The sequence below is a fragment of the Petromyzon marinus genome, chromosome 11, assembly GCF_048934315.1.
Source record: "Petromyzon marinus isolate PM22_M1 ecotype Great Lakes invasive population chromosome 11, UKy_Petmar_22M1.pri1.0, whole genome shotgun sequence".
NCBI lineage: Eukaryota > Metazoa > Chordata > Hyperoartia > Petromyzontiformes > Petromyzontidae > Petromyzon > Petromyzon marinus.
The window spans coordinates 7,852,184-7,877,853 of NC_133677.1; the positions used below are offsets into that span (position 1 = coordinate 7,852,184).

Here is a 25,670-nt window from a genome sequence, read left to right on the forward strand (position 1 = left end):
GTTGGCTTGTAAACACATCTCCATCCTAAGCAGGAACAAGAAGGCGTTCACACATTTTACGTATCTAAATATTGACGGTGAGGATTGTTGAATTGTGTAACCGACTCCTACCATGATTTGATAAGTTGATTTTAAAAAAATATTGATTCATGAAAGGTGTTTTTGAGAGTTTCTTGTTCTTATCTGTCTCGTACAGTTTTGTTCACTCCCATTGAACTGCATTTAACAGTGTCGCTGCATATAACGTTCTTACATTCATTGTATGTAGTTGATATTCACATAAACTAATGTATGCATGTATGGTGAGGTGAAGAATTTATTTTCATTGATGCATACAGTATATCACTGCATATCGAGTGAAAGCATAACATTTTCTCAGTTGTTGAACACACAATCGCTCAGAGCTTTAATCCGTTGTATAACCGTACAAGTTCGTTCACGCGTAACCATGAAAGAGATGCTTATCTTCGGGTCTTTTTTATTTTATATATATTTTTACGTGCATATATTTGTGCGTTTGGAGAGAATGGGCGTGTCGCTATAGGCTCAGACACGTTGACATTCTCCCAAGCAGACATTCCGAACCACGCCCGTCTCGTCATGGATCATTTGTGGAGTTCTACAAATTAGATAACCTTAAAGTATTAAAAGCCTCATACACGAATGCATACGGGGTGTCGTTTTAAACTTACATGATTATCTTCAATTTTTTTTATCATGTATAGCTTATTCAAGAAACAAGTCCGGATGGTGTTATGTACAGCCCTTTCATCAATCAGCTGGCTGGATGAGGGCCCCCTTTATACTGTGGAGGGTCTGGGTTCTTTTGTTTACCATACTTCACCACCATGGTTATTAGTGCGGGGGGGGGGTGTTGCCAGCGTAGCCCCGCAGGAGCTACCCAGTAAACATGGAACGCTGGGCCAACGTTGGGTCCGTCAGTTCCAACGTCGGCTCAACGTTGTATGCTCACTGGGTTAACGATGTTACCGTACCGCCTGTTCTTAAGTTACCCAACCAAGTCGCTATCCCCGGCACCAACCTGCTTGGCTTCATTAGTTTTGATGAGATCGAGCACATGCAATGGGTAATCTCGGTCGCACGCAAGACGACTGATTGACTCGCGAAACGAATTGCCGACTCTCCAAGTCCGTCCGACGCGCGTGTTATTTTCTAAGTCTCTCTTCCCACGCCTTGTGAAAGTGTCAAAAATGTCCATCTGAACAGTTGGGCGAGGCCCCAAAGCCTGTAGCGTGACATTGTTTATAGGGGCAGCATATGCACACCCGACTCAGCCGGGGGGGGGCGGGGGGGCACGGCACTCTTTCACTCTCTCATCGTTAAACAAACTTTAAACAAACTGTAAACGTTGGAAGAGGTTGTGGGGGGGGGGATGGGGTCCGAATCTTCAGCAGCAGGTGGGGGAGTTCAGGCCCCCTTCAGCCACCGCTACCACATGGCGACTGGGCACTGCCACCACCACCACCCACCCCCCCAGCAAGCAACCGTGCAAATGTATCGCAACAAAATAAAAGTGAGCACAACTTTGCCTTTTGTTCCCGTGTTGTAGATGAGACGACACGGACGGCATTGCCGAAATTGAAACGTCCCCAGTCTTAATTCCGTATCGGTTTCCCCGCAGTGTCAACAAACGAACATTACACTTGTGTAAACGCTTCACGTTTGACTGTGCATTGGCACGAGTATTTTAATCGCAATTCTCTGTTGTTGAAACCGTGCGGCGATGGCTTCTTATAATATAGCCCTTGGCGAAGTTAAAACTCCTTTGGAAATTGCTCGAGAAACACAAGAGTAAAAAAAATGTGTACAGAAAACGAATGCAGTACATCATCCATTCTTCTTATACGTGTACAGCAGTAACCTTTTAAAAAAAATACATTCCTAGAAAACTCTAAACGTTGGTTTGTTGGGCCGACGTTGGTCCAAACGGTTCCAAGCAAACATGCCAGCAACAATTGACCCAACTCTGGCAATGTTTACAGGGCCGTATCGTCATTTAAATCTTAGACTTTGTTTTGTTTTGTGTAAGCCCGATTGCCAAGCTGCGTGCGCTGTGCGTTGACGATCAACACTGAGAACAACATCTTAGGTCGTCGTTTCTTTAGAACGATACAAAAAAACCCCCACCCACAAAAAAATTCCATCAAACAATGTCAAGGACGGTGCCAATATCATTATCAGAGTTGTCTCTTTTTTTGTTTGCATTTTGACTGCTTGTGTGCTTGCGGTTATTGCAATCAAATGATCCCCTTGTATAAAAGGTGTGAGTTTTTTTGGTGTGCCAGATAAAAGGGTAAAAAGCTATTACTATTACATCAAACTGTCAAAAAAAGCTCATCACGCGCAGTAGTGGTGGGTGGTGGTGAGTGATGTTGAAGGTTGTTGTCGCTCAAGATTAGTCGGGCGAATCTTCTTAATCCGAGCCAGATGCGACGCGTATCCGGTGAGAGATTGTCGTCATTTTGCTGTTCACAGTAAAGACCTCAATCGTCGGCGGCCGTGGCAATGTTAAAGCCATCGTGGCAATGTTAAAGCCATCGTGGCAATGTAAATGCCATCGTGGCAATGTAAATGCTATCGTGGCAATGTAAATGCTATCGTGGCAATGTTAAAGCCATCGTGGCAATGTAAAAGCCATCGTGGCAATGTTAAAGCCATCGTGGCAATGTTAATGCCATCGTGGCAATCTAAATGCCATCGTGGCAATGTAAATGCCATCGTGGCAATGTAAATGCCATCGTGGCAATGTGTAAATGCCATCGTGGCCTCGGTACCCGCGTGCTTTTGACGGGTTAACGATGCGCGTTAAGTGGGAATTATTGCCAGGGGCTGGGCAAGGCGAAGACGTGAACCAACCTCGCCTGGTGTTATACCAGAAGGCTGGTTCCATACAGACACTTGAATATAGGCGGTCGCGTTTATTTTCTGTTTTCTTCACATTGTCGAGTATTTATTTGCTATGAGCCGGTGTCATTCGTGGTTGAACAGGTCGCTTCTTTAAAATAAAAGAGTTGCTTCGCTCGGCGAGGCCTTGCTTACCTTGGTAAAATAATTTAGTTTAGCTTAAATTTTTTATTTAAAGCTTTCGTGACTGCAGTGATTCATATTCTTGGTTCTTGCGGTAAAGTCACGTTGAAGGGAAACAATGAAATAATAAAATATATAAAACAAAATGTAAAGTTTTTAATTTATTGGAACTAAGTGGCGGTTTTCAAATGTTTCTTGCCGTTGGTTTTCACACCTGATGATGACTGCTTGTGTTGCAGTCGAAACGTCGTGAGAATTTTATTGTTTTTATATTTTTTATTGTTTCCCTTCAACGTGACTTTACCGAAAGAACCAAGAATATATAAATAGTTTAGCTTAGTTTGAGACGGAATAGCCGTCATCCAGCAGTGGGTAGATGATGGCCGGTGATGATAATATTGTCGCAACTTACTCTTTATTTGTAAACATTTAAACCTGTGGGCTCTCCTCGTCGTAACACACAAAATACAACACAGCGATCACACGCAACCGTTTATAAACGACGAACGGCTGAATATTCGCCCGATCGCAATTGTGTTTAGGCGCAGAACTGCTATGTGTTTAAAGTCTGTAAAGTATAATCATCGTCGAACTTTGTTGCGCTTACCCAGGTGACGCTGATGGTTCACACGCTTTAAGATAACTCTCCTGTACATGTAACTTGCACCTCCGCCCCTTGTCAACGATTCGCGATTCTGGAATCGATTATTTATCGATTCGGCTTTATCGTTTTTTATAATGTTCGATATTCTTGATTTATTTTATTCTCCCAGTAACCTCGATGTAACATACAACACGCGCATTTTTTTTCTTTCTTTCTACATCGTTCAAATTACTGCGAGTTACGCTCGATTCCACACATGCTTAATCGGTAAATCAATGGAGTCTGGTTTAATTAATCGATCTGAACTTTAAACGATTAGCGCCGCAGAACTTCTAATTACCATTAGCATATCGTTAAAAATGTAAAGTTAATTTATGCACTTATTTGTTTAATATTCGTCACCTACTCAACGGAATATCTCTCCTGTCTATTTCCTGTTTTTTTATATATATTTGGTGCTGACGTGGTGTAAAGTTACCGCACTGGATTTATAATCTTAGAGGCCCCGCCCACCCACGTGGACGTGTGGCAACGTTGGGCGAACGTTGCCACGTGGTTCCAATTTTACTGGGAATTATGCAAACGATGTTTCAATCGATGTTAATAGCGAAGTATGTCACGCTGCATGGATTCGTCAATGCAAAGTCGATTATTATGCTTGTGATGTGTAGAAGAGTAGGCCAAAAAAACATACACCCTAGGCCTAGGGAATCCCCTGCCACCAGCGGTGTCGTGAGCAATTGCCTTTGTTAATATTTGTAATTTTGCTGATTATAGTTATTCTGCCAACGTTCCTAATACTCTGTTGTCTATTAACCTAGTATTGTTTGTGTATCGTATTTAGTAAAAATTTCTACAGCATTTTCGCATCGTTGTACAGAGTTCTGTCACAATGCAAGTAATGTGATTAAGGTTTATGATGGGCAATTCATAAATAATAATCATGGATAAAGATGCAACGGCAACCCTATGCAGATTCATGCAGATGTCTCGCAAAAGTCTACACACACATCACACTTCCTCAGATGAAGGGGAGGAAGTATAAGTAAACAATGCTATTCACAATGATAAAAGGGTGCCCCTGAACCAGACGATATAACGTCTGGTTCTGACTTAAAGCTTTTTGTGACTGCAGGTCGTCATGAGCGGTCATCGGATGATGACGATCGCTTGTGTTGCGATCGAAACGTCGTTTTTTTGTTATTTTCTTTGAACCTATCTAACGTGACTTTACCGAAAGACCCAAAGAATATCATCAAAGAAGCAGGGCCATTTGTTGGAAATATAACCAGTAAGACCTATTTATGAGATGGTTAGAGAAATGAAATGCCTCAATTGTGGAATGATGCATCAATCGGGCTTCGATTTTTTTTAAAGGTGCTTTAAAATTTGAACCTTAGAGCTATTGGCCTTTAACTTAAGTATGAACCGTTCACTAAGATAGTGAACAGAATTACACTTTTTAAGGCCATCCAATGATATGAGGCACGATTTCCCATCAACCACGTTTTAGAATCTTCAGCTTTTGTTTTAAAAAAAATGTCAGTGTTGCGTATATCGTAGCGAGAATCCATCCATGCCATAGCAGGTACTGTATATGTGTGTATATCCACCGGTTAAAACCGTTCATTAAGCGCATTGGTATGCTGCTTGAAGTGAAAAGGAAAACACTCCTGCATTGCCCACCCCGAAGCGAACCCCCATTTTCAGGGTGTGCACCGTCCTTGAGGGCGTTAGGGCTGGCCATGGAACATTTCCTCGTATTCTTTGATGGTGAAGTCAGCGTTGTTGCTACACCTAGGGGAGTGTTCTGTTGAGCATTGTGGAAAGGTTCGTCATGGCCCCTTTTTGCTGGGCGCGTTGCAAAATGTAGCTTGGGAAAAAACGAAAGTTGATGGTTGTGCTCGAATGATGTTAACGACGACATAAAATGCACTCTCGCGTCAATAACACTGCCCGTTTTATATATATTGTTCTTTTAAGGCTGTGTTGGTGACATGAGTTTTGTTGTTGTTGACTGCGCTTGTGTGACCACTGCCAATGCAGCACCACCAGTGTTTACATTGTCATTGTATTGAAAAGAAAGCATTTGGACATTGGCGATTTGTCATTCATTTACTGGAAAAAATGTTTGTCGTTTATATGGAAACTAGGAGGGAAAGGTATAATAAATAACATTTTGTTTAAACTGATGTCCTTGGCCTCGACTCGTCTAGAAACCATTTTAAATGGACGGTACTTTATGTAGATGTTGGGCGACAGAAGGCATTAGCTTCTCTTGGTAGTAAAATGGAAGTATGAAACTGGTTTTTAAAGGGCGTGTGTGTACATTGTTCTTACAACCGCATCCACGAGTTGTGCCCGAGAGAACTTGCTCTGTCAAACCCTTCCATACAAAACAATGGTGATGTGTGTGTGTGTGAAGTCTCAAGGTTCATCTTTTTTTCTTGTGAAGATACATTTGTAAGTTTCTTTTCGCTATCAAATTAAAGTTTTCCAAAATCGCTCTATCCTGTTATATATTTTTAATAATTTCATAATTTTGATCCCGATCTGCCTCGGAAAATTGGTTATCAACACACTAAGGTGCGCTGCTTACAATCAGCAGGAATGCACGACTCCCATAATGCCTTAAATTCACGTCATGTGACCACATCGCCATATACTTTGCTCCCATCCTTGTCTTAGCCATGCAAGGTCGTGTCACGTAACATGGATGCAAGGCATGATGAGAGTTGTGCCTTCCTATTTGTGAGAAGCACACCCTTGGGTGGTGTTAATTTAATCTTTGTTTCCAGCCTAGATGCATTTTCCTGTTGTGATGGGTTTTCTCAGCATTCACAGACATTTTTCTATTTGACCTCCAATAATTTCCATAAGTTCACAAATGTTTATACTTTTCCAGTTGTACAGTCAAGCATTATTTCGTACCATTTATTCGATGTGCATTTTTTTCTTATCTGCATCATACCTGGTGTTTGCAGTGTTATGGATTGGACAAATGGGCTGCATTTGTAATTGAGGTTTCGGAAGCAAGGGTTATATGTATGCATGCATGCAAGGCTTAATTTCATATGGTTCTGTCCAGGTCGGCAACCTTTCGAAAATATACCTGGCACCCCAAATCTAGTGTTAGCACGGTTGGCTACGTATGGTGCGAAAAAACATCATTATCCATACATTATACCTCTGGCTATTGCTGTGGATAATAAGCATGTGCCTACTCGAACAACCAGCGACCGCGAAAATATTAGGTGAGAAATTAATCCCTGGTTGTTGGGTGTCTGGCATGCGGAATAGACACAGGAGACGGAGACGAGGAAGATGGGGACGATGAGGACGCGGACAGCGGCATCGTGCAGGGAGGCGGTGACATTGGGGATGGCGGCGTGGCCGGGAAACCGCCCAGGGGAAACATCCGCAAGAAGAAGTCCAAGCGAGTGCTGTCCAACAAGGCGCAGGACTTTCAGGCAATGACAGCAATTAATGACTGGGTTTTTCCAGTTTACATGTGTGTTTTTTTTAATAAGTGACTGACCCGATTTTTAAAATCGTTTGGAAAATGAATTGGAGGAAGAAAAAAATAATTTTGATTCATTCCATAACACCAATGCTATTTCGAAATCGGTTTACATTTTTTTTTTATTTTGTCAAATTTATCGATGTATGATGCATTGCGAGTTTTTAATTGAAATAAGACACCGGTGATGGATTGCACCCAATTTCAGAGTTTTTTTTTTTAATCTGCAGGCTGTGATGAAAACAATGCTTTAATAATAACAAAACAGATGCCAGTACGTCATCGTAATATTAAAATAATCCTAAAGCCCTTTTAGAAATCCACTGCTGGATGTAGAACTGCCAACACCACGTCGGTCATGGGGGTTGTATCGTACTGAAACATGCCGATGACTCTCTACTGACATGAGTCCTGGCTGGGGATCGCGCTCTCTCTGGTTCTTGGGTTCAAACCACAAAACATCCCATCGCCCCCACCCCCCAGCACGGGGATGCCTTCATCTAGCAGGGAATTTCCAGAGGGCTGTAACTTATTTAATATTACAAACACCCATGTAAGTTAAACAGAGAGGAACATCGCTGATTATATCATTATAAAGAGGCCGTAAAAAAGCTATTATTGTCATAGTAATACAGTCCTTACTCTTTGGTTCTTTTAGTAAAGTGACTTTACCGAAAGAACCAAAGAGTGTAAAAATAAATTTATGCAAACCAACACACCTGATGATGACCGTTTGAGTTATGGTCGAAACGTCGTGAGAATTTTTTATTGTTTTATATATATTTTGTTATTTTGTTGTTTCTCTTCAACGTGACTTTACCGAAAAAACTAAGAATATGAATTACTGCAGTCACGAAAGTTTTAAATCAAAACCAAAGAGTGGTTTCTTGCAGTCACGAAAGCTTCAAACCAAGAGTCATAGAGTCCTTGTTATGAAAATGTGGGAATCTCCACCAACTGGCTCAAAGCTCTGACCCCATTCCTCACTTGAGCTTGACTGTATTTTGCCAGTTCACACGGAATTACAAAACGATGTATGTCACGCCAGCGTGAGCTACTTCGCAGCACGCCGAACATCTGGCATGCTTCTGTGAGTCTAGGGTCGCCGTTATAATCCTCTTTGTCAGCCACAATCACTCAGCTGCTGGACAAAATATTCCTCGCCGCCCACAACGTCAAGCTGGGCTCACCATTGCTCACGGTCCCATTGTGTGTTTTTTTTTTTAAATCAGTCTGGAGTAGCGATTGCCGTTAAAGGAGTGAGAGGGGTGTGCGGTGTGCAGGTGCGCGTGCGCATCATCGAGGGGAGACAGCTGGCCGGCAATAACATCAAGCCCGTGGTGAGGGTGTCTGTCGCCGGGCAGAACAAACGGACGCGCATCAAGAAAGGGAACAACCCTTACTTCGATGAGGTGACCTCTTCACTACACTCTTTTTTAAAATAGTGATTTTTGTTTGTTTTTGTTTAGCGTTACTGGGAGACCGCAGTATGAAAATAAATGTGGAAAAATAATAATATTATTGATCGTGATGCCTTTTTTTTATCCAGGAATGCCTCACCGTGTCTCAAGGCTTTTTCAAAAAGGGCCCATGCACTTATGTTTTTTTGGTCAATTCCATTCATTACTGTTTGGGTTCATATGGGGGGAAAACCTACACATACGAGGGATAACGCTCAAAACTCCCCCACACCGTTTGAATCGCTCCATTGCTGTACTGTCAACGTCTTGGCTACCTCAAAGCTCAAGCCTTTCAACACCTGCTATTATTCCCAGGCAATCTCCCAATCTAATTAGTAACGAAGCTCGGCACTTGACATGTCTTAAATATTGTGGATGTATGACATTTGTGCTAGTGATAATTGTAAATTGCTTTTGACGTGTGGTGATCAATTGTGTTTTTCACTTTTTCCCAACAGACCTTTTTCTTAAACTTCCACGAATCCCCAAGAGAGCTGTTTGACGAAGTTATTAGCATTCGGGTAAGATTGCTGGACAAGAGAGTCCATTGTGGTCCCATCGCAGGTTGTCGGAAAAATCACACCAGTGGCAATATACACAGCCGCTTTAAACCGGGGGTGGAGAACGTACAGCTCGCAACTTCATCCCACGGGGCCTGCAGTTCCTTTTCATACGACCCACAGCCAGTGGAGGCCTGCCTATTCTAAATGGCCCACAAGGATAATTCTCCCTCACTGCAAGCATCTTGGCTGCACTAATCGGGTACTAAAAGCTAAGATTTTCGCTCGGGCTGCTACCGTGTTTATAATTCTGGGCCGTTCGGTCACTTCTGACACTGCATGGGCCTCTTCCAGTGGCAGACGTGACCTCAGTTGTGTGTTAATTTGTGGCTACCCAAAGGTATGCAAGCCGTATCTGACCATCAGTAATAACAAGGTTCCCCACCCTGGCATTAAACCCACACATATCGGGGTCTTAACACTGGACACTGTGCTGTGGTTGTGTGTGTATGACTACTCTCACCAGGCATTCAATGCCACAACCATCAGGGCGGACTCTGAAATTGGAGGCTTCAAGGTAATGCGCCACAGAAATACTCACGCACACTCAGCATAGCTAAACCAACATGACCAAGCGACTAGCTGCTCATCTTACTGCTTCCTTGTATAAACACGAGCTGGTCTGTCTGTGTGGTATAGGTTTAGTTCAATCATCCTTGATCGATCGACTTTGTATAATTTCTCGGAGTAGCTTGTCCATCAGTAAAAATTTAAAATACAATGGCTTTTACTCAATGGAACCTTTTGATGTTTTGAAAATCTAAAATCCACATGTCAAGATGCGAATTAATGTAGTCATTTTATTTGCCTCACCCTTTTATTAGTTTTTTTCTTTATACTTTTTTACGTTTTGTTTTTATATCAAAGGTTCACACTTTTCATAACATTTACATTTCTCGACATGTGTAATACAATGTATATAGTGTTTATATTTTTAAAATTAATGTTATTGATGGTAAAGTGCTCAAAGTCCAAAGGTTCATTGTTGTATTTGCAGATTGACATTGGCACAGTCTACGATGAACAAAGTAAGAACTTGAACAGAGATTTCTATACAGTAAAACCTTGGATTGCGAGTAACTTGGTCTGCGAGTGTTTTGCAAGATGAGCAAAAATGTTAAATAAATATAAATTTGATAAACGAGCGAGGTCTTGCAATACTAGTAGTACGTATACGCTTTGTCTGCCGAGCGTCACGTGATCACAACTGATATACGAGTGCTTTGATAAACGAGTGCTTTGGATTACAAACACGTTTCCGGAACGAATTAAGCTCTCAATCCAAGGTTTTACTGTATATGTATACTTGTGAACCCAAAACGCCTCGGAACATGTCGCGCTTTAGGCCCCTCTGTTTATTGCATCACCCTTTCATTAGTTCCGGCCTTGTACTTAAACGAACTCGCCTCTTACAAACAAGGCCCTATAAATACTTCGGAGAATGTTCCTCCGAAGTATTTATTATCGTACAATAATGCCATCAAACACAATGACTTATGAAAAATATGAGAGATATACAATGTCCCGATTCGTCATTAATTTTACACATACCAGTGGCGTGGATTCGTCCAATCAACAAGAAGTAAATTGTGTGAAGCGTGTGATCAACAAATTTCCCTTAGATTCACTGAAGTCTCTTCCTCGGCTAATGCACCACATTTTTATGCATCGGTGTCATTTGACTGCATGCAGATTTGGATTGTTTATGATAAAGTAGAATGTTTAGTCAACTTGTGTTGTTAAATATAGAATCATATTTTCAAGATAAAGTAATTGACAAGAATTTAAACAAAAACATAACTGAAATGCAAAGGAAACTACTGGGACGATTCCATGGAATAGATTGTGTTCATACGGATTGTTAAATGGTGGTAATTTTGTTTGTAATTCTTGTGCCGGTTATATGCGCCCGTGGTAAGTGTTTACAGGTGTGGTACAACTTTACCCTACACCCTCCCCTGCTGTTGTTCGCTGTAATTAAAAAATCCGTCTCTGAAGGAATGTTAAACGCAGGAGTCTCGGAACGGGGTCGGACATGACTTGACATGCCAGCGAACCGTGCTTTACCGCACGCTCTAGTGGAGTACAGTGAGAGCCGGAGCTACGAAGAGGAGAGAGTTTTCCACACCCACTCCGAGTCTGGCTGAAACTTGTCTGCAGGAAAGCCTAACTTCGCCAAGTCTGGGGCTACACCCAAACCTCTCAGATACGACACATACAGCACAGGGGTACAGTTCGTATTGGCGTTGTTTTTGACAATGTGGATGCTATGATCAATGATATCCCACCCCCCAACACATTGGTAATTGGTGGTGGCAGTGGTTGGTGTGTTGTGCATTGATCTGCGACAATTCATATAATTAATGGGGACATTCTCCTGTTAATATAAAGTTAATGTAAAGGCTATTTTGTGAGGCCCTGGTGGATGTGGTTAAACCCTCAAAACGTCGGTGTTGGTAGACAATATAATGTTGATCCGCATTTTTCTTTGGGGTTGGGCCATGTGGTAGTTTTATGCCAAAATTTGTGTCATTAACCCTCCACCACCCAACAACATTGTCATTATTGTAATTATCTTATTTACGCATACCAATGTATTGGTCAAATCCTGACCAATATAAAGCTGCTCCCCACCGGTGGCTTTAAAGCAGTCGTGGGCAATCTGCGGCCCTAGGTGGTGTGTGGTGTTGTGATTAGTACACAATCACAATTTCAAGCTTGTGGTCCACTGAGCTGAAGGAGGGTCGCGTATGTGGCACCACTAACTCATTTAGGTTGCCCGTCACTGTTGTATTTTTTAAAAGGCTTTTCTCGACTGAACCCTTGGCCTTCTGTGTGTTCAGACCACGCGTTCCTGCGCAAGTGGCTGCTCCTGTCCGACCCCGAGGATTTGGCGGCTGGGGCACGTGGCTACCTCAAAGTCAGCCTTTTTGTGCTGGCCACTGGGGACGAGGCCCCGGTAAGTGTTTTTTGTGCAGCGCCACGCTGGGGGCTGCCATCGCCACCGTGGGTGACGCATTTTTGAAATGCACAGCAGTGCAAGGACACGAGGCTCCCTAACCTGTGTTGCATAATTGTAATGAACTTGGTTATAATTTTACAGTGGGACTATTCAAATGTGTGACGAAGATGGGGGGCAGACCACTAGGAACCGTTCCCTAGCAGACAAGTTATGACCGCTGTATATTATTATTCATGAGTAAAAAAATCTAAAGTTAGTACAATTCTTAAAATAATAAAACAATTATACAGGTCTCATTTAAATGTATAACAATTCACACAAAATGAAAATTCTCAAGGAAACGGTAACGAAAGTATTTGGAATTTTCAACAGGATATTTCAGTCTGTAACACATTTTTTTAAATGTGCCTTGTAGATATAATTTCCCCATGTCAATGGAAAGATTCTCTTAATTCCTAGAGTTTGTCTACCACAAGAAATTTGTGCAAAATTCGGCCAGTTTTCGTTTTGTGCTCGTATGAAAAGTTTCCATTGACACACTTGTCGTGGTGTGCGTGTTTGTACAAAGAAGGGTGGCACGGTGGTTAGCTCACTGCACTATGAACCTGGTTACTTGAGTTTGATTCCCGGCCACAGCTGGCATTTAGTGGTGAGCACTAGTTGGACTTCGTCTAGGTCAACTCAAACAAATTAATATCTGTTGTGGTGTGTATACAGTCGGCACTGGGGAGGCAGTTGGCCAGGCGTGGAAATGGCTAATAATCCCTCCCTCGTGTGCCGTGATGGCTTTCATAGGCGCTTGCCAACAGCCCGTGCCTTGCCAGTCTTTTCACGGCTGGATCTTGTGGTGTGTGTGTGTGTGTAAATTCCAACAATATTTAGATGAGCCCTCCTTGGCTTTACACGGAGGGTTTGACCAGTGTGTGGCTGATCCTGTTTGAAGTAAAATTTAGCCCAGGCCCTGTTTGATTTTTCAAACACCATTATTGACGTATGTTATGGTGCACTGAGTGGCGGAGACCCGTTGGCTGCACTCAACGTCACGTGCATTGGCGCGTGTGACAAAGGGAGAATTTCTCTGAGTGTTAGTTTCTGGGGAGGTTATTTATCTGAGTTTTTTTGTGTTTCACAAAGAGCACATGGGCATTGTTCCTTCCTCTCTGTGTCAGAATGGAAACTGCAATGATTTTTTTCACATGGAAACCCAAGATGTCATCATTTTCTTTAAAAGCCTTAAAAAATATCTCTCTCGCCAAGATCAGTAATTTTCACAGATTGTTTTTGTGGATAATTGGATCCTTTGATAGCTGCCCACCCACGTAGACAAGAATAAGAGTATTTCACTGAAATGTATTAATTGTATTGGTGTATATTTAAGGCTTGGCCAAGAACGTATGTTATCACAGCCCTGCAATTTTTTTTGGAAAGCATTCAAACAAATAAATATAGACACAGATGAACAAATGGTTGTTGAGAAAAGCCTCAATCGGCTTCTTGATCCATTTCTTCTCATGATCGTCTCCAGACATTCTCAATCCACTGTTGGATGAAGTCCTCCCAAAGCCGCCGCCATTTCCCGTGATCCTGTGACGTAAAAATCCACGAAGCGCCTGCACACCAGCGGCTGCCACTGTCATCATTTTTGAACATCAGCCATCATCACTTCTTGAAATTTGTCCTGCCCAAAGCCCACTAACTTTTCTTAAGTTTGATTTGTCAGTTATCGGCATGTATTCACGAATCCCATCTGCTTATCTTCCGGTCTCTCAACATAAATCCAAGTATACATCTCTCTATACTTTTTTACTCCCCCCCCCGCCCCCCCACCTTCAGCTTTTATTATTATTTTTTACACTACCAGGTGGAAAAGAAAGTGAAGACTGAGGATGAGGAAGACATTGAAAATAATCTCCTCCGGCCGGCCGGGGTGAACCTGCGAGGGGCCGTGTTCTCTCTGCGCGTCTACCGAGCTGAGGACGTGCCACAAAGTGAGCGAGTGGGCAAGCGAGCGAACGAGCAAGCGGGCAGGCGCGCAGACGTTTTACTCGCATGTTTCCATCCCAGATGCAATGAAGTGCATTATCGCATGCAATAGGAGGCAGGCATTGCTAGCATTTCGTGCTTGTTTTAACCACATCTGCAATGAAAACCATTCTTATGCCACTTACACAGCAAAAATTAAACCAATATTTTATCAAATTTATGGTGTTATTTCGTAGCCACGTTACGTACTAAATTATTAAACAGGTGGTATTTTAAGGAGTTGGCCAGGTGACTCAGAAGTAAGTGCGCTGAGAAACCTGGGTTTGAATCTAGGCAGCAGACTGTAATTAAGAAAATATTTTCGAATGTAGCGAGTTGATGGTCTCAGGCTCCTCACCAATGACTGCACCAAAAAAGTAATTGCACTAAATCTGGTTCTATACTTAACGTGGCTAACTTCCATCCCCTGAGAATAAAACAAGAACACGTCCGTTTGACTGCCGTGTGACAAACATCACCCTCGGTGGCAGAGCGTATGAGAGAGTGCTGCTTCCTACTGTGTGGGCAAAGAGGGCACTGGAAAGGACCGCGTGTGATAGCGCCTTCTGTGGTGCGCCCTGTTACACGAGGAGGCTTGCCCCTCTGCGTGAGATTCAGATGGATTCTTCGTCTTGTGACGTAGCACAATTGGGAGAAGAGGTAACAAAATCTCTCTGCTCCTGACCATTGATTCATTAAAAAATAATGGGTTGCTCTGGCCATCAGCCTGGTTCTTCCATTACAGCTACCGTTTATTATAACGGACAGTTTATTATGATAACGGGAAATGTCTGTATTGTTTGATAACAGCAAACGGTTCTGCTTAGTTTGGGGCTGATTTGTTTTCCTAACTCTAACCTCCTCCTCCTCTGCTTTGCCCATCACCCTGGCAGTGGACGATGCCATCCTGCAGGGAGTCAAGGAGGTCTTCGGCATGGAGGGCAACAAGAAGAATCTGGTTGACCCCTTCCTGGAGGTCACATTCGCTGGAAAAAAGGTAACCGGTGAAACGCCGCCACTAGTTTTTCTAAATGCCTCCTTGAGCGTCATTATCGAGGGGATGTTTATGCATTACAAGATCCATTAAGAGCACATTGGCAGTGGGAAGTGTCTCATTCTCACCTGCCGCCACCCTCAGTCTGGAACTCCCTTCCTCCCAGCCATCTGTGCTGTCGACTCCCTTCCTCCCCTGTTCTAGTTTAGGCGTCAAGACATTCCGTTTTTTCCCCCCCTCCGGCTATGACTGACCGCCCGCACACTACAAGACCAATTTGCCCACTGTTTCTGCACGGCATTTTTTGACATAGTTGGCTTGAGATGCTGTGTAAATTCAAACTTTGTTTTACCGTCGTGCATATGATGAGATGTTCACTGGCTCTATGCCGCATTTTTCATTCTGCCCTTCTCCCAAAATAACAGGAATGCACGCGGATCATCCAGAAGAATGCAAACCCAGAGTGGAATGAGGTTTTGAATCTGCCCGTCAGGGTGAGATTGAACTTTATTGTAAAATATGTTCTGTTTTATTCTGAAGCCCGCTTCGCTTAAGAGAAAACCTCACAGCTTTGAGTAAGGGGAGCCTGGGAAGATAGTGTCGTCTTTAAATACCTATTTGTGTATTTATTAAACAACAGCAGTTTTTGAAAATGAGCATCATAGTATTGTTTTGGTACAAGGTCATTGTGTGTACTGTGTTTTTAAAAGGATAACATGTATAATGAACAGACAATAATGTCTGTTTTGAATACATAATGGTTAGAAAGTCCATTTAGCCAACTAAATAAAAAATATGTTTTCATCAGCCTATGGCCTTCCAAGCAAATGTATTCCTGCAGCATTTTTTTAAGCTGGCAAATCATTCTGGGTCTTTTTTATTAACCTTCAGTGTCTCATCAGCAGTCGGTTCCATTCAAAACAACTTCTGCGACATTTCCCGATGTTATAGCAAAGAGAACTCCACAAACTGCAGGGTCCATTCAGCGCAGGAATAGAAAAACTAGAAAACAGATTGACATTATTATACAGGAATTGTTTAGCCAGGAAAACGTTGTGGAGTGGCCAGAGACTCTCTTTTTTACAAGAGGATCCTGCCTTGGGATGTTTGACCACTTTCTTTATTGAGTGTCTGGCTTTGTGTGGGAGGAAACATGTGTGTGTACCTGGAGAATCCACTACAAATGAGGGGATATAATTATTTTTTTAATAATATATTCATTTTCCATGATCCTAGCATTACAGCACACAAAGAGTTTAAATATTATTTATTTTTTAAGGTTTAGTTTTTATTGTCTATCATTAAATTTACAAATACCGTACTTGCAACAAATGAATGCAAATCTTTAGTTTAGAGTTTAGACTTGTTGGGCTTGCATGTTTGCACGCAAAAAAATCAAGCAATGTACACATTTATAATAGTGATTCTTTATCTGCAGTTTCCTTCCATGTGTGAAAGAATGAAGTTAACTCTACTTGACTGGCAAGTTCTGACTTTTCACATGCATGTTATTAATTGCTTTGTAAATTGTAACAACTTGTTAGACGCTTCACTTTTTGTTTTAATATTGCACCGGTAATGATGCCGTGTAGTTTATTTTTATGTTATCATTGTCTCTTTATAATTGTTAGGTGTTAAAATTATAATACACACATTTAGTTTGCCGTTGATTTACACCTTCCACTCTTTTGTGGAATTTATACTCTTTTTAAGTCCTCAATGTTGTATAATTTTGTCTTTTTTTAACACGAGGTCAGGGAATCTAAGCCCCGTGACCACATGAGGGCCCATCACCGATAACAGCCCCGCAAACTATACTTTATCGATCACTGCTTGCATCGTGTCTGCACTCATTGTGTACTAGGCGGTGGTGATAATATTTTGAACTGCGCCAACGCTGTTTCTACTTTGAGCGCACCCGTTCACCGCTGTCACTGCATGCCCCTCTCTTGCACTCGGTGGACACGCACATCTTGCGGTCTATTTCGCGTGACGTTCGGATGATGCCAAGGGTGCACGGTTAATGTGTGGGCCCGCAAAAGGTACTCGAAAGCCATATTTGGTCTTCCAGTAAGGAAAAACGTTCCTCGTCCCATCCCGGTTTTAAATGTAATTTACCGGGATTGCTTTACGTATGTAAAATGCATTTCTTTATAGGGATCGTTTGAGTCACAACGACACTATCGGAACAGCTTTCCTCTCCATGTCCAAGATCTCTTTCGCGGGCGGCACTTTGGAAGGTACAGATTTACAGCGCTAATTCCTCTTGTCATTCGCTCGCTGGAGAATTTAAATGCATGCATGTTTTTAATTCATGTTATTTCCAGCTGTGGGTGTATACTGGGTCATGGCATTTGAGCACAAGTTCACTCGGTTTCCAATACTCAGGAGAAGAAATGGCTGCTTAATCGGACTAAGCAATGTTTGCACAAGTTGATTAAGAAAATGTTCAGTTGGATAGTAACTTAACATTTCCAAAATATGTATGCTCATGATCACTTGGCTAATGATGCACTGTGATGATCAGAATCATATTAACGTATTAATCTTAGCATAGCATCCAAATTATAACTGCAATTTGATGGCCTAGCCGCGCAACTTAGTTCAATTTTAAACATGTTCACCTCATCCTAAATGCATTTGTTTAGAAGAAGAAGAAAAATTGAAGTATGATGAACATGTTTTTATCAGGTGTTTTTTTTGTTTGGAATGATGCGTACGTCTGATCTGTCCCATCAATTTTTTCTAAACTTTCAGATAAACTTACACCTGTTTTTGAATAAAAATGAATGAATTGGAAACCCGGTAATTTGCTGGACTCGTTCAGAAACGAGAGTTTTTTCTGCACGCGTTAAATGAATTCTTCCTCAGTTTCTGTAAAGATGTCCAGGTTTTTCGCTCTCATGGAATATTGCATGCCTCGACACGACCCTGTGTACTCGCTGTGCAACGATTGCGTAAGAGTAAAATGAATGTACGGTCAGTAACATTTATTTTATCTCCATTTGTGTGTACATTTCTTGTGCAACCCAGATGACGCTTCCATTTCCCAGGGGGCTTCCTGCTGTAGTGGTAATTGTTGGCGGTGTATTTTGAGCAACGGTGGTGAAATCGCCCCCCCCCTCCCAACTCTTATTAAAATGGTGCATTCCTCACTTTACGGATTTGACTATGCATGGCGTGGCTACAGAAGACTGAATTGTAACAGTGGAATTCACCATTTATGATAAAGGGGTGTGGGTGGGGGGTGGCAGTGATCCTCCGCTGCTCCTTAGATACATCACCGACAGCTTTGCTGTGTGGCTTTGCCTATCTTAATCGTTTGTGCATGAAACAAACTATGAATTTTTCTCGACAAGGCAAGCTGGGCAACGCTGGCCTTTCGTGTAACGAGTGGGATGTTTCAATGACTGCAAAGACATTGCATTAATTGCGTACTTTTGCAGTCATTTGGTCCTATCCACTGCCGGATTCGGGCCTCCTCCCCATGCCGTCCGTGCAATGGCGGTTACTTGACCGTACTTGACACCGCTTGATACGACCGGTTGGCGAAACTGGGAGAGCTCGGCGTGGGCGTACATCCCGTGCAACAGTGAGATTTGCTCCACTGCCCTCTTGCTGCCCACCACGGTTTCGTCATCAGTCGGTTCTGCAATGTTCCCATCATAACAGGACGAACAAGTAGGCATAGAACCAACTTTGGGGAGGGAAGTGGGTGGTGTCTGGATTGCCAGGTGTCTGGATTGCCGTTCAAAATGTAGCAAAATTATGTTGGTAATGCTGCTGAAGTGGCAGTGGTGCACAGCCACAAATAACAAACAAAAATCAACGCATTTGTCAATAACACTGGCCTTAAAGGGAAAAATATATAACGGCGTGTGGCCCCTTCTCGTATCAAATGATGAACGAGGGCCACTGACTGCAGTCTTGCCTGTCGCATATGTTTCCCTTCAAGTCGGTGTTATTTACGAACGTGATTTTTTTTGAATGTTTATGGATCATTGGATTTTGCAATAATCTGTACACCAAGCTAATCTACCCTTCACCACTCTCTCCCCCCCTTGATGGGTCATTGTGCCTACTGAAGTTCATCGTGGACTGTCGGGGATATTTCGGACTGACTGACGGCAGCAGCAGCAGCAGTGTTCTCGCTGTAGTCGAAAGCATCGCGCTTTGTTATACGCGAGGCCCAGCCAGCTGACATCCATGCAGACACTTCGTCTGTCCCATTCGGAGCAATGTGCAATACACAAGCACATTTATCTGCAGATATTAACTCTCCAAAGTGTCAATACCACATGGAGAGCATGTGCACAATATATAATGTTTGAAAATTAAACGCTAATGTGCATTTTGTCACTCGATATGTGGCCTCAACATTTAATTGACTTTGTAATTATTCACTGAATACCATGATGTACTCATTATGGATTTTAAAACATCCGCTAAGTAATTTTACTAACGTGTTCCCATTTCTCCAAACTCAATGACCACTTCCTTGTAGGTCATTGCAGTTTGAATTTTTTTCAATACGCAGCAAATGCTTGCAGAAGACCTTGACATCATCATCATTGGCCAACGTGCTGAGATGATCGCGATTTAAACTCTGCAATCGATCACAAATGAATCCCCCCGTTTAGCAGATCCTCGGTGACTCGAGGGCTGTCACAGCTTGGAATTGAACCGGAGAAGTGTCGCTGAAGTTACACTTTGTTGCATATACACACACACACACGTGTGTATCCCTGTGTGAGGCCACAATGCATAGCATGCTTTTAGCTTATCGTTTTATGACTATATTTGCAAGCAGAATAGCGCCGATTCCTACAGCATCCTAGAGCCACGCTTTCAAACCCGAGACTCGTTTGCCATCGCGTTGCATTGTAACTATCGGTGGATGTTTTCCAAATGACCGACAACGGTAATCGGCATTTGTTAAATACATCTCATTGCATTGCTACTTTTATCTAAATAAGAGGACGCCGATCCATCCTTTTTAAAAATTTGTTGATGAATATGTATGCAGCAGATACATCTATGAAACAATTTCATATATTGAGTGTAAGAATCTAGATCTTCAGTTCGCCTCTGTGTCGCTTGTAATGGACTCATCTGACTCTCTGCCATTCGCCAGGGGCACTGGTGGTCAATGCGCGTTCTCACATTATGACTACAACAGCCCCTCCAGTCGAATTGTTGTGACCCTGAACGGCGGATGGTTCATTCAGTCGGCAGTGGCAGGAATCGTAAGCACTGTCGTCGAATATCTAATCGAGGTTTATTGTCCCATCGGTTACCATCGTCGCGTAATTATTATTGGTGATATTTAAAAACATATATATACTTTGGCCACGTTTAATACAGTCTAGCGGCAATTAACGTTGCCATTGATCAGGTACGTTTTCAACAAGTCTTGGAAGTTGTTCTTGCTCTTGCCAATATAGACATTTTGCAGCTTAACAATTTAATGATTCTGTGTTTGACCTACATTATTCTGTATGAATTTAAAATGTATACGTATTTGTTAGAGGGTTGAAATGACCTGGAAATGTTGATGTGGCAAGCTATCGGTGCCGTTTCTCATCGTATTGATTTTCCACCAAATAACATTGCACTGGATAGGGCATACAGCTCCAAATCGGAGGTCAAGAGGTCAAATCCCAATCAAGGATCAACTCTGACTTCATCCTCCAGTGGTTGACACAAAACGTGTAATTTTAAGGGAAGCCAACTGTGGTTGTCTTATAAACTTCCCCCCTCCCCCCCAACCATAGTAATATGGAATTTCCACTTGCTGCCTCAGGGCTCGTAAGCAGACGAGTGCAAAAATTCATACCACACGGGTGCAATTTCCAGGATCATTACCACCTTCCTTACCACTTTCCTAATCCCGTGTGTGCATTTGATATTAACGTGTGTGCGTGCATGTGTGTTCTCATAATCAACACTGACCGTCTGTGTTTAGCGGACAGTATGGTCAACTCTCGATTATTTGGGTTGTGGATGAACCACGCTGGTGCAAAAAAAAAGAAATTTGAATACATAATAAAAGCTGAACATTCTACATAGCCTAGTGTTAAATTAATATTTAAATACGTTTTTAATTCCTGTTTTAGTTTTATCCAGGCGGGGCCCACACACACATCACCAATGACTGAGAGTTGACTGTACAGGCATCTCTATCTATGTAGTTCGTTTAATACAGGGGCTTTGAAATGTCTAACACGGTCATTATTTAATCCTTTCCATCGGTTTAAGCAGTGATGGAACGTGCTCTAATTAGCATCATTGACTTCACTTTTCTAAATGCTGTAAAGCCCCTGGATTATTGAACTAACCAGATTGAAACATTTGTGGAAATGTTTGAATGCTCGAGGTTGACAATGAAACCTGTGTTAAAGGTCACATTCCACATCGCCGCCCCCCCTTCCACCATTCTTTTCAATCATTAATTTTCCGGTCCTTATGACGTCTTGTTTTTAGCGTCTTCAGCATCGATATGAGCTGTGTGTGGAAGGGAACAAGCTCAGAACGTTCAGATTCTCCAGCACTGACATGAGCTGATAACTCGTTTTGCGCAGGCTATTTGCCGTACTGCCTCATTACAGGCTGTTCGAAGTGAGTCTTGTTCAAGTGTGGACTCTTTCGGCCTAGACGCGAGCGAGCGCTCGCTCTCTCTCTCGCTGCGTCAGAGGCAATCCCCCGGAGCAGTCCAGCGTGACGCTGTGAGGAGGGTGGTGGGGGGGGTGAGCACGATTGGATTTAGCTTGAAGGCCTTTTGCTCTTTTACAGGGGGCCACTCATTTCCTGCGTGCCCCCCCCCCCTCATTTTGCGTGCACATTGTTGGTACGCATTCTGGTAATAACGAGGAGGAGGAGAAGGAAGGAAAGTAGGGAGATTGACTGGGATGAGGGCGCGGGAGTTTGTTTGTGTGTGAGAATTAATTTGTTTACCTTTACAACGTTGATCATCGGCGACATGCAAAAAAGCGATCTGCGTGGCAAGACTCACGACATGGAGTTTGGCTGCAAAGTTGGGACTTGAGCTGAAGTGAATGGCACATTTGTGGTTAAATATGCATTTGATTCCATATGTATTTTTATTTGCGTCCTTTGGTAAAGGAATATACATACGGTGAAGGGGATATGCCTTTACATATTACAATATAAATCTACGTAATGCATTCGTGTATTAAGCACTCGACTTTGGCAATCCGCATGTATGCCTTGTATCGTTACCATACAGTGCACGGGGTTGCGTTTCACAACTCAATTTGGCATTCCGAAATGCGTGCGCAATGATGGACATGCTGGGCTGGGCTCGGCACAGGCAACGCACGCCCTCCCACAGGAATGCTCACCGAGTCCCATCTGAGTGGGTGCAGCAGCAGTAGCAGCAGCTTCCGTCTCCGCACCAACCCGTGCAGGCCCAACAACCCACGGCCACCGCAGCCATGCCCCCCCCCCCCCCCCCGTGCGACCATACCTATTGCACCGTGGCCAATTTTCACACAGGTTTCGTTGTGCCACAGCAGTTTTAAAAGCGGTGGTCTGTTGCTGATGTTTTTACATTTCAAATTGATTGCAGTGACTGCTGATAATGATGACCACGGTAATGATGATGACGATGATTCTGAGGTTTGACGAATTGCTGGTGAACCGCGCGCGGTGTGTGAACGCTCCCGCGCCCGCGTCGACGCTTGACCACTGTGCCCCGGTCGCCGGCGTTCTTTTTGCCCCCCCCCAGTGGACGACACCACTGGGTTCTTGCCCACGTTCGGCCCGTGCTACATCAACCTGTACGGCAGCCTCCGCGAGTTCAGCAGCTTCACCGACAAATACGAAGACCTCAACCTCGGCAAGGTAACTTCATCGTCGACGCGCAGCTCGTTGGCTCGATCCGACGGCCGGACGAAGGCGTACGTCACCAAGCCCATCGCCACATCGCACAGTCCTAACGGTGGAACGGTCCACCGAGCACATGGACCGATTTTCGTCGCTCCATCTCCGTGGTGGTTGATGCCCCTAGGCTGTTTTCCCTTCCCCTAGCCGCCAGCGATAATAAATTTTGTGTGGAGTAGGCCACGAATGCGGATATCGAGACCTATTCAGAAAATGGTTCCGGAGCATTCTTTTCGGTGCCGTTCTCTCGCACAAGATGATGCACCGCTTACTGTTCAGTTTTCAAAAGGGGGGGCAGGGGGGGACATCTCCCTCTGGCTGTTGTTGGCCTTGCCTCTTCCAGCTGGGGAAGGGTTCTTGGATGTGGTGTTTGGTATGTTTGCTCTGTGCGCGCTGCTGAACAAAGGCACGCTCGCACGCACGCATTGCACACGCCATGCCATTGACAGCAGAAAGTAAAAACACGTGACTGGGTCTTGTTTCCAGGATAATACGTTGAATATGAATGTGCACGTGTGTGAGATATGGCGAGCGGGGTGGGGGGGGGGGCAGTGGTTAGCACACTGCGCGTTCTTATCTTTATACATTTATAGAGTGCCGTTCCTCAAGGTGCTTTACATTGTTTTTACAAGTGATAACAAAAAGAGAGCGATTTGGATGGCAAGGGGGCATGCAAGGGCCGAGGAATGAGTGACTAACAGAGGGCACATGGAGTCTCAAAAAGGCAGCTTATTTCACGTCACATCAACATTTGTAAACTCCCCTCCCCCCCTCCTTGCCGGTCCTCTTGCGCTTTACGGTTATTTTATGCTAATTCCTTTGTCAAAGCGTTTTGTGTCCTCCCACACAGCTTAAAAGGACGCGACCTGGGCTGGTCTGTCTTCACTCCAACGCTGTCCTCGCGACAGTGCGGTCCCTTCACCTGATGAAGGCCACTTGTGTTGTGGCCGAAAACGTCGTGATTTTTGTTGTTTTATTTTTTACCTACGTGACTTTACCGAATAGAACCAAAGAGTATGGATCCTTGCAGTCACGAACGCTTCAAATCTAGAAAAGATCGTGTAGGCTTTGTAGGTGTATCTTTGTACTTTTGTGTTTGTGCGATTTTTGACATGGGAGTTTCATTTCAAAAGAACGCCGGTATTCATAAGGCGCACTCGCCGACGACGCTAATAAATAAACCGAACCGCACTCGCCTCCGCCCCCGTACGCAATGTGCAAATGCCAAATTTTGCAACACATACTAAACCACGTGTGGATCCTGGGTTGCTGCCTGGCCAATGGGCCCTGGGTGGTTGGTGGTTATCTCATCAGGCAGCACGGTGGTGTCCTGTGCAAGTGGGGTGTGGGGGTGTGTGGCAGGAAAGCGGTTTGGGGCTTTTTTTTTGTATCCTCAGCTGCTGCCCCCTCCCGGACGCATGGCACTCCTTTATTTCGTTGATAACATCTCTGTTATCATCCGTGCTGTCAGTGCCTTGTCCCAAATGTCAAGTCCAGCCTCTGACCACCTCTTTTTCCCCATCTGCCTTGGGCCGATTGCCCGCCGCCCCACGCACCCCCCGCTATAAAATCCACGAGCACGGCTGGGTTGGGGAAGTCGGCAGTGGTTGTCCCGTGGATATTCGCACACCCGCCACAGGAATGTGGAATTTCCTCCACTGGTTCGGAGCTTGTTTAACGGGAGATGAGCGATCGACGCCTCGGTGCCCACTTGAGCAGGATAATCGCTGACATTTGGCGACCAAATAAATGCCGACGCTTGCCGTGTACGGTTTATCGCGATGTGGCTCAGGTTGGCTGTGCATCAAAATCCTTGCCGCGCTTCTGTGCTCTCACGTCCACGCTGGCCGCTTGTCGCCAACCCACACCGGTGGGCGTGGTTAAGTGTGGTTTTACATCCCCCCCCCCACAACCCAGTGTCGTGGATCTCAAAAGGGCTGTATATGCACACATATGCACACATATACAGCCCTCGTGATGCATAATCGTATTCGGTTGGATGAACCGTGGCGTGTGTAGCTCGCGTTGCCGCTGCAGCACTGCTCGCTAGAGACTACACAGCCGTCGTCAGTAAAACAAAGTCTTTGCAATGATGTAATTGAGAAGGGAGGTGTATATCAGGAGCTGGGTGGCTCAGGAGGTTATACTCATGTCAGAGGAGGTTGTTTGAAGGTGCGGTAGGGGGGGTTGTGGCTCAGGGATGGTTCAAGTGTCACTCGCCACCGATCTTAGCCGTGTCTGGGGATGAAAATTGAGCCACTGCGTCCATTTCTGTACACAAATAAAGTATAATTTATGGTGTCCGATGGTTGATGCCTAATGATGCATTGGCAACCGAAGGAGGGACAGCGCCTGCGAAGTACGTCCAACGCGGAGATGGAGCGATGGAGCTGGCTCTTGCACAGCTATTAGACGATGGATTGACGCATCGCAGGGACGCGAGGGATGGCGTCGCCTTGCAAAGTCTGTCGTTCAGTCGTGTTTAGATCGTGGCAGAAGATCATTGTAACTATTTCCTGTTTGTTTTTTTTTTACTCCGACTTCCATACAAAAGTAGCCTGCATGCTGATCCGTGTCGCTCCAGAGAGGCCGAGTGAG

The 25,670-nt window shown here is 43.9% G+C and overlaps 1 protein-coding gene across 2 annotated transcripts in view; it reads left to right on the forward strand.

Moving 5' to 3' along the window:
* Positions 1-25,670, forward strand: part of LOC116941265 (myoferlin-like) — an 88,981-nt gene that overhangs the window by 20,309 nt on the left and 43,002 nt on the right. The window contains exons 6-18 of one of the 2 annotated variants that reach the window (XM_076066346.1): positions 6,953-7,122; positions 8,456-8,584; positions 9,091-9,153; positions 9,659-9,709; positions 10,190-10,220; positions 12,036-12,151; positions 14,016-14,142; positions 15,070-15,173; positions 15,596-15,664; positions 16,609-16,652; positions 17,328-17,410; positions 18,204-18,242; positions 22,918-23,033. In XM_076066346.1, coding sequence (XP_075922461.1) covers positions 6,953-7,122; positions 8,456-8,584; positions 9,091-9,153; positions 9,659-9,709; positions 10,190-10,220; positions 12,036-12,151; positions 14,016-14,142; positions 15,070-15,173; positions 15,596-15,664; positions 16,609-16,652; positions 17,328-17,410; positions 18,204-18,242; positions 22,918-23,033 — 1,142 coding nt within the window. The remainder of the gene's footprint in view (positions 1-6,952; positions 7,123-8,455; positions 8,585-9,090; positions 9,154-9,658; positions 9,710-10,189; positions 10,221-12,035; positions 12,152-14,015; positions 14,143-15,069; positions 15,174-15,595; positions 15,665-16,608; positions 16,653-17,327; positions 17,411-18,203; positions 18,243-22,917; positions 23,034-25,670) is intronic. The other variant, XM_076066347.1, reaches the window with a different exon arrangement.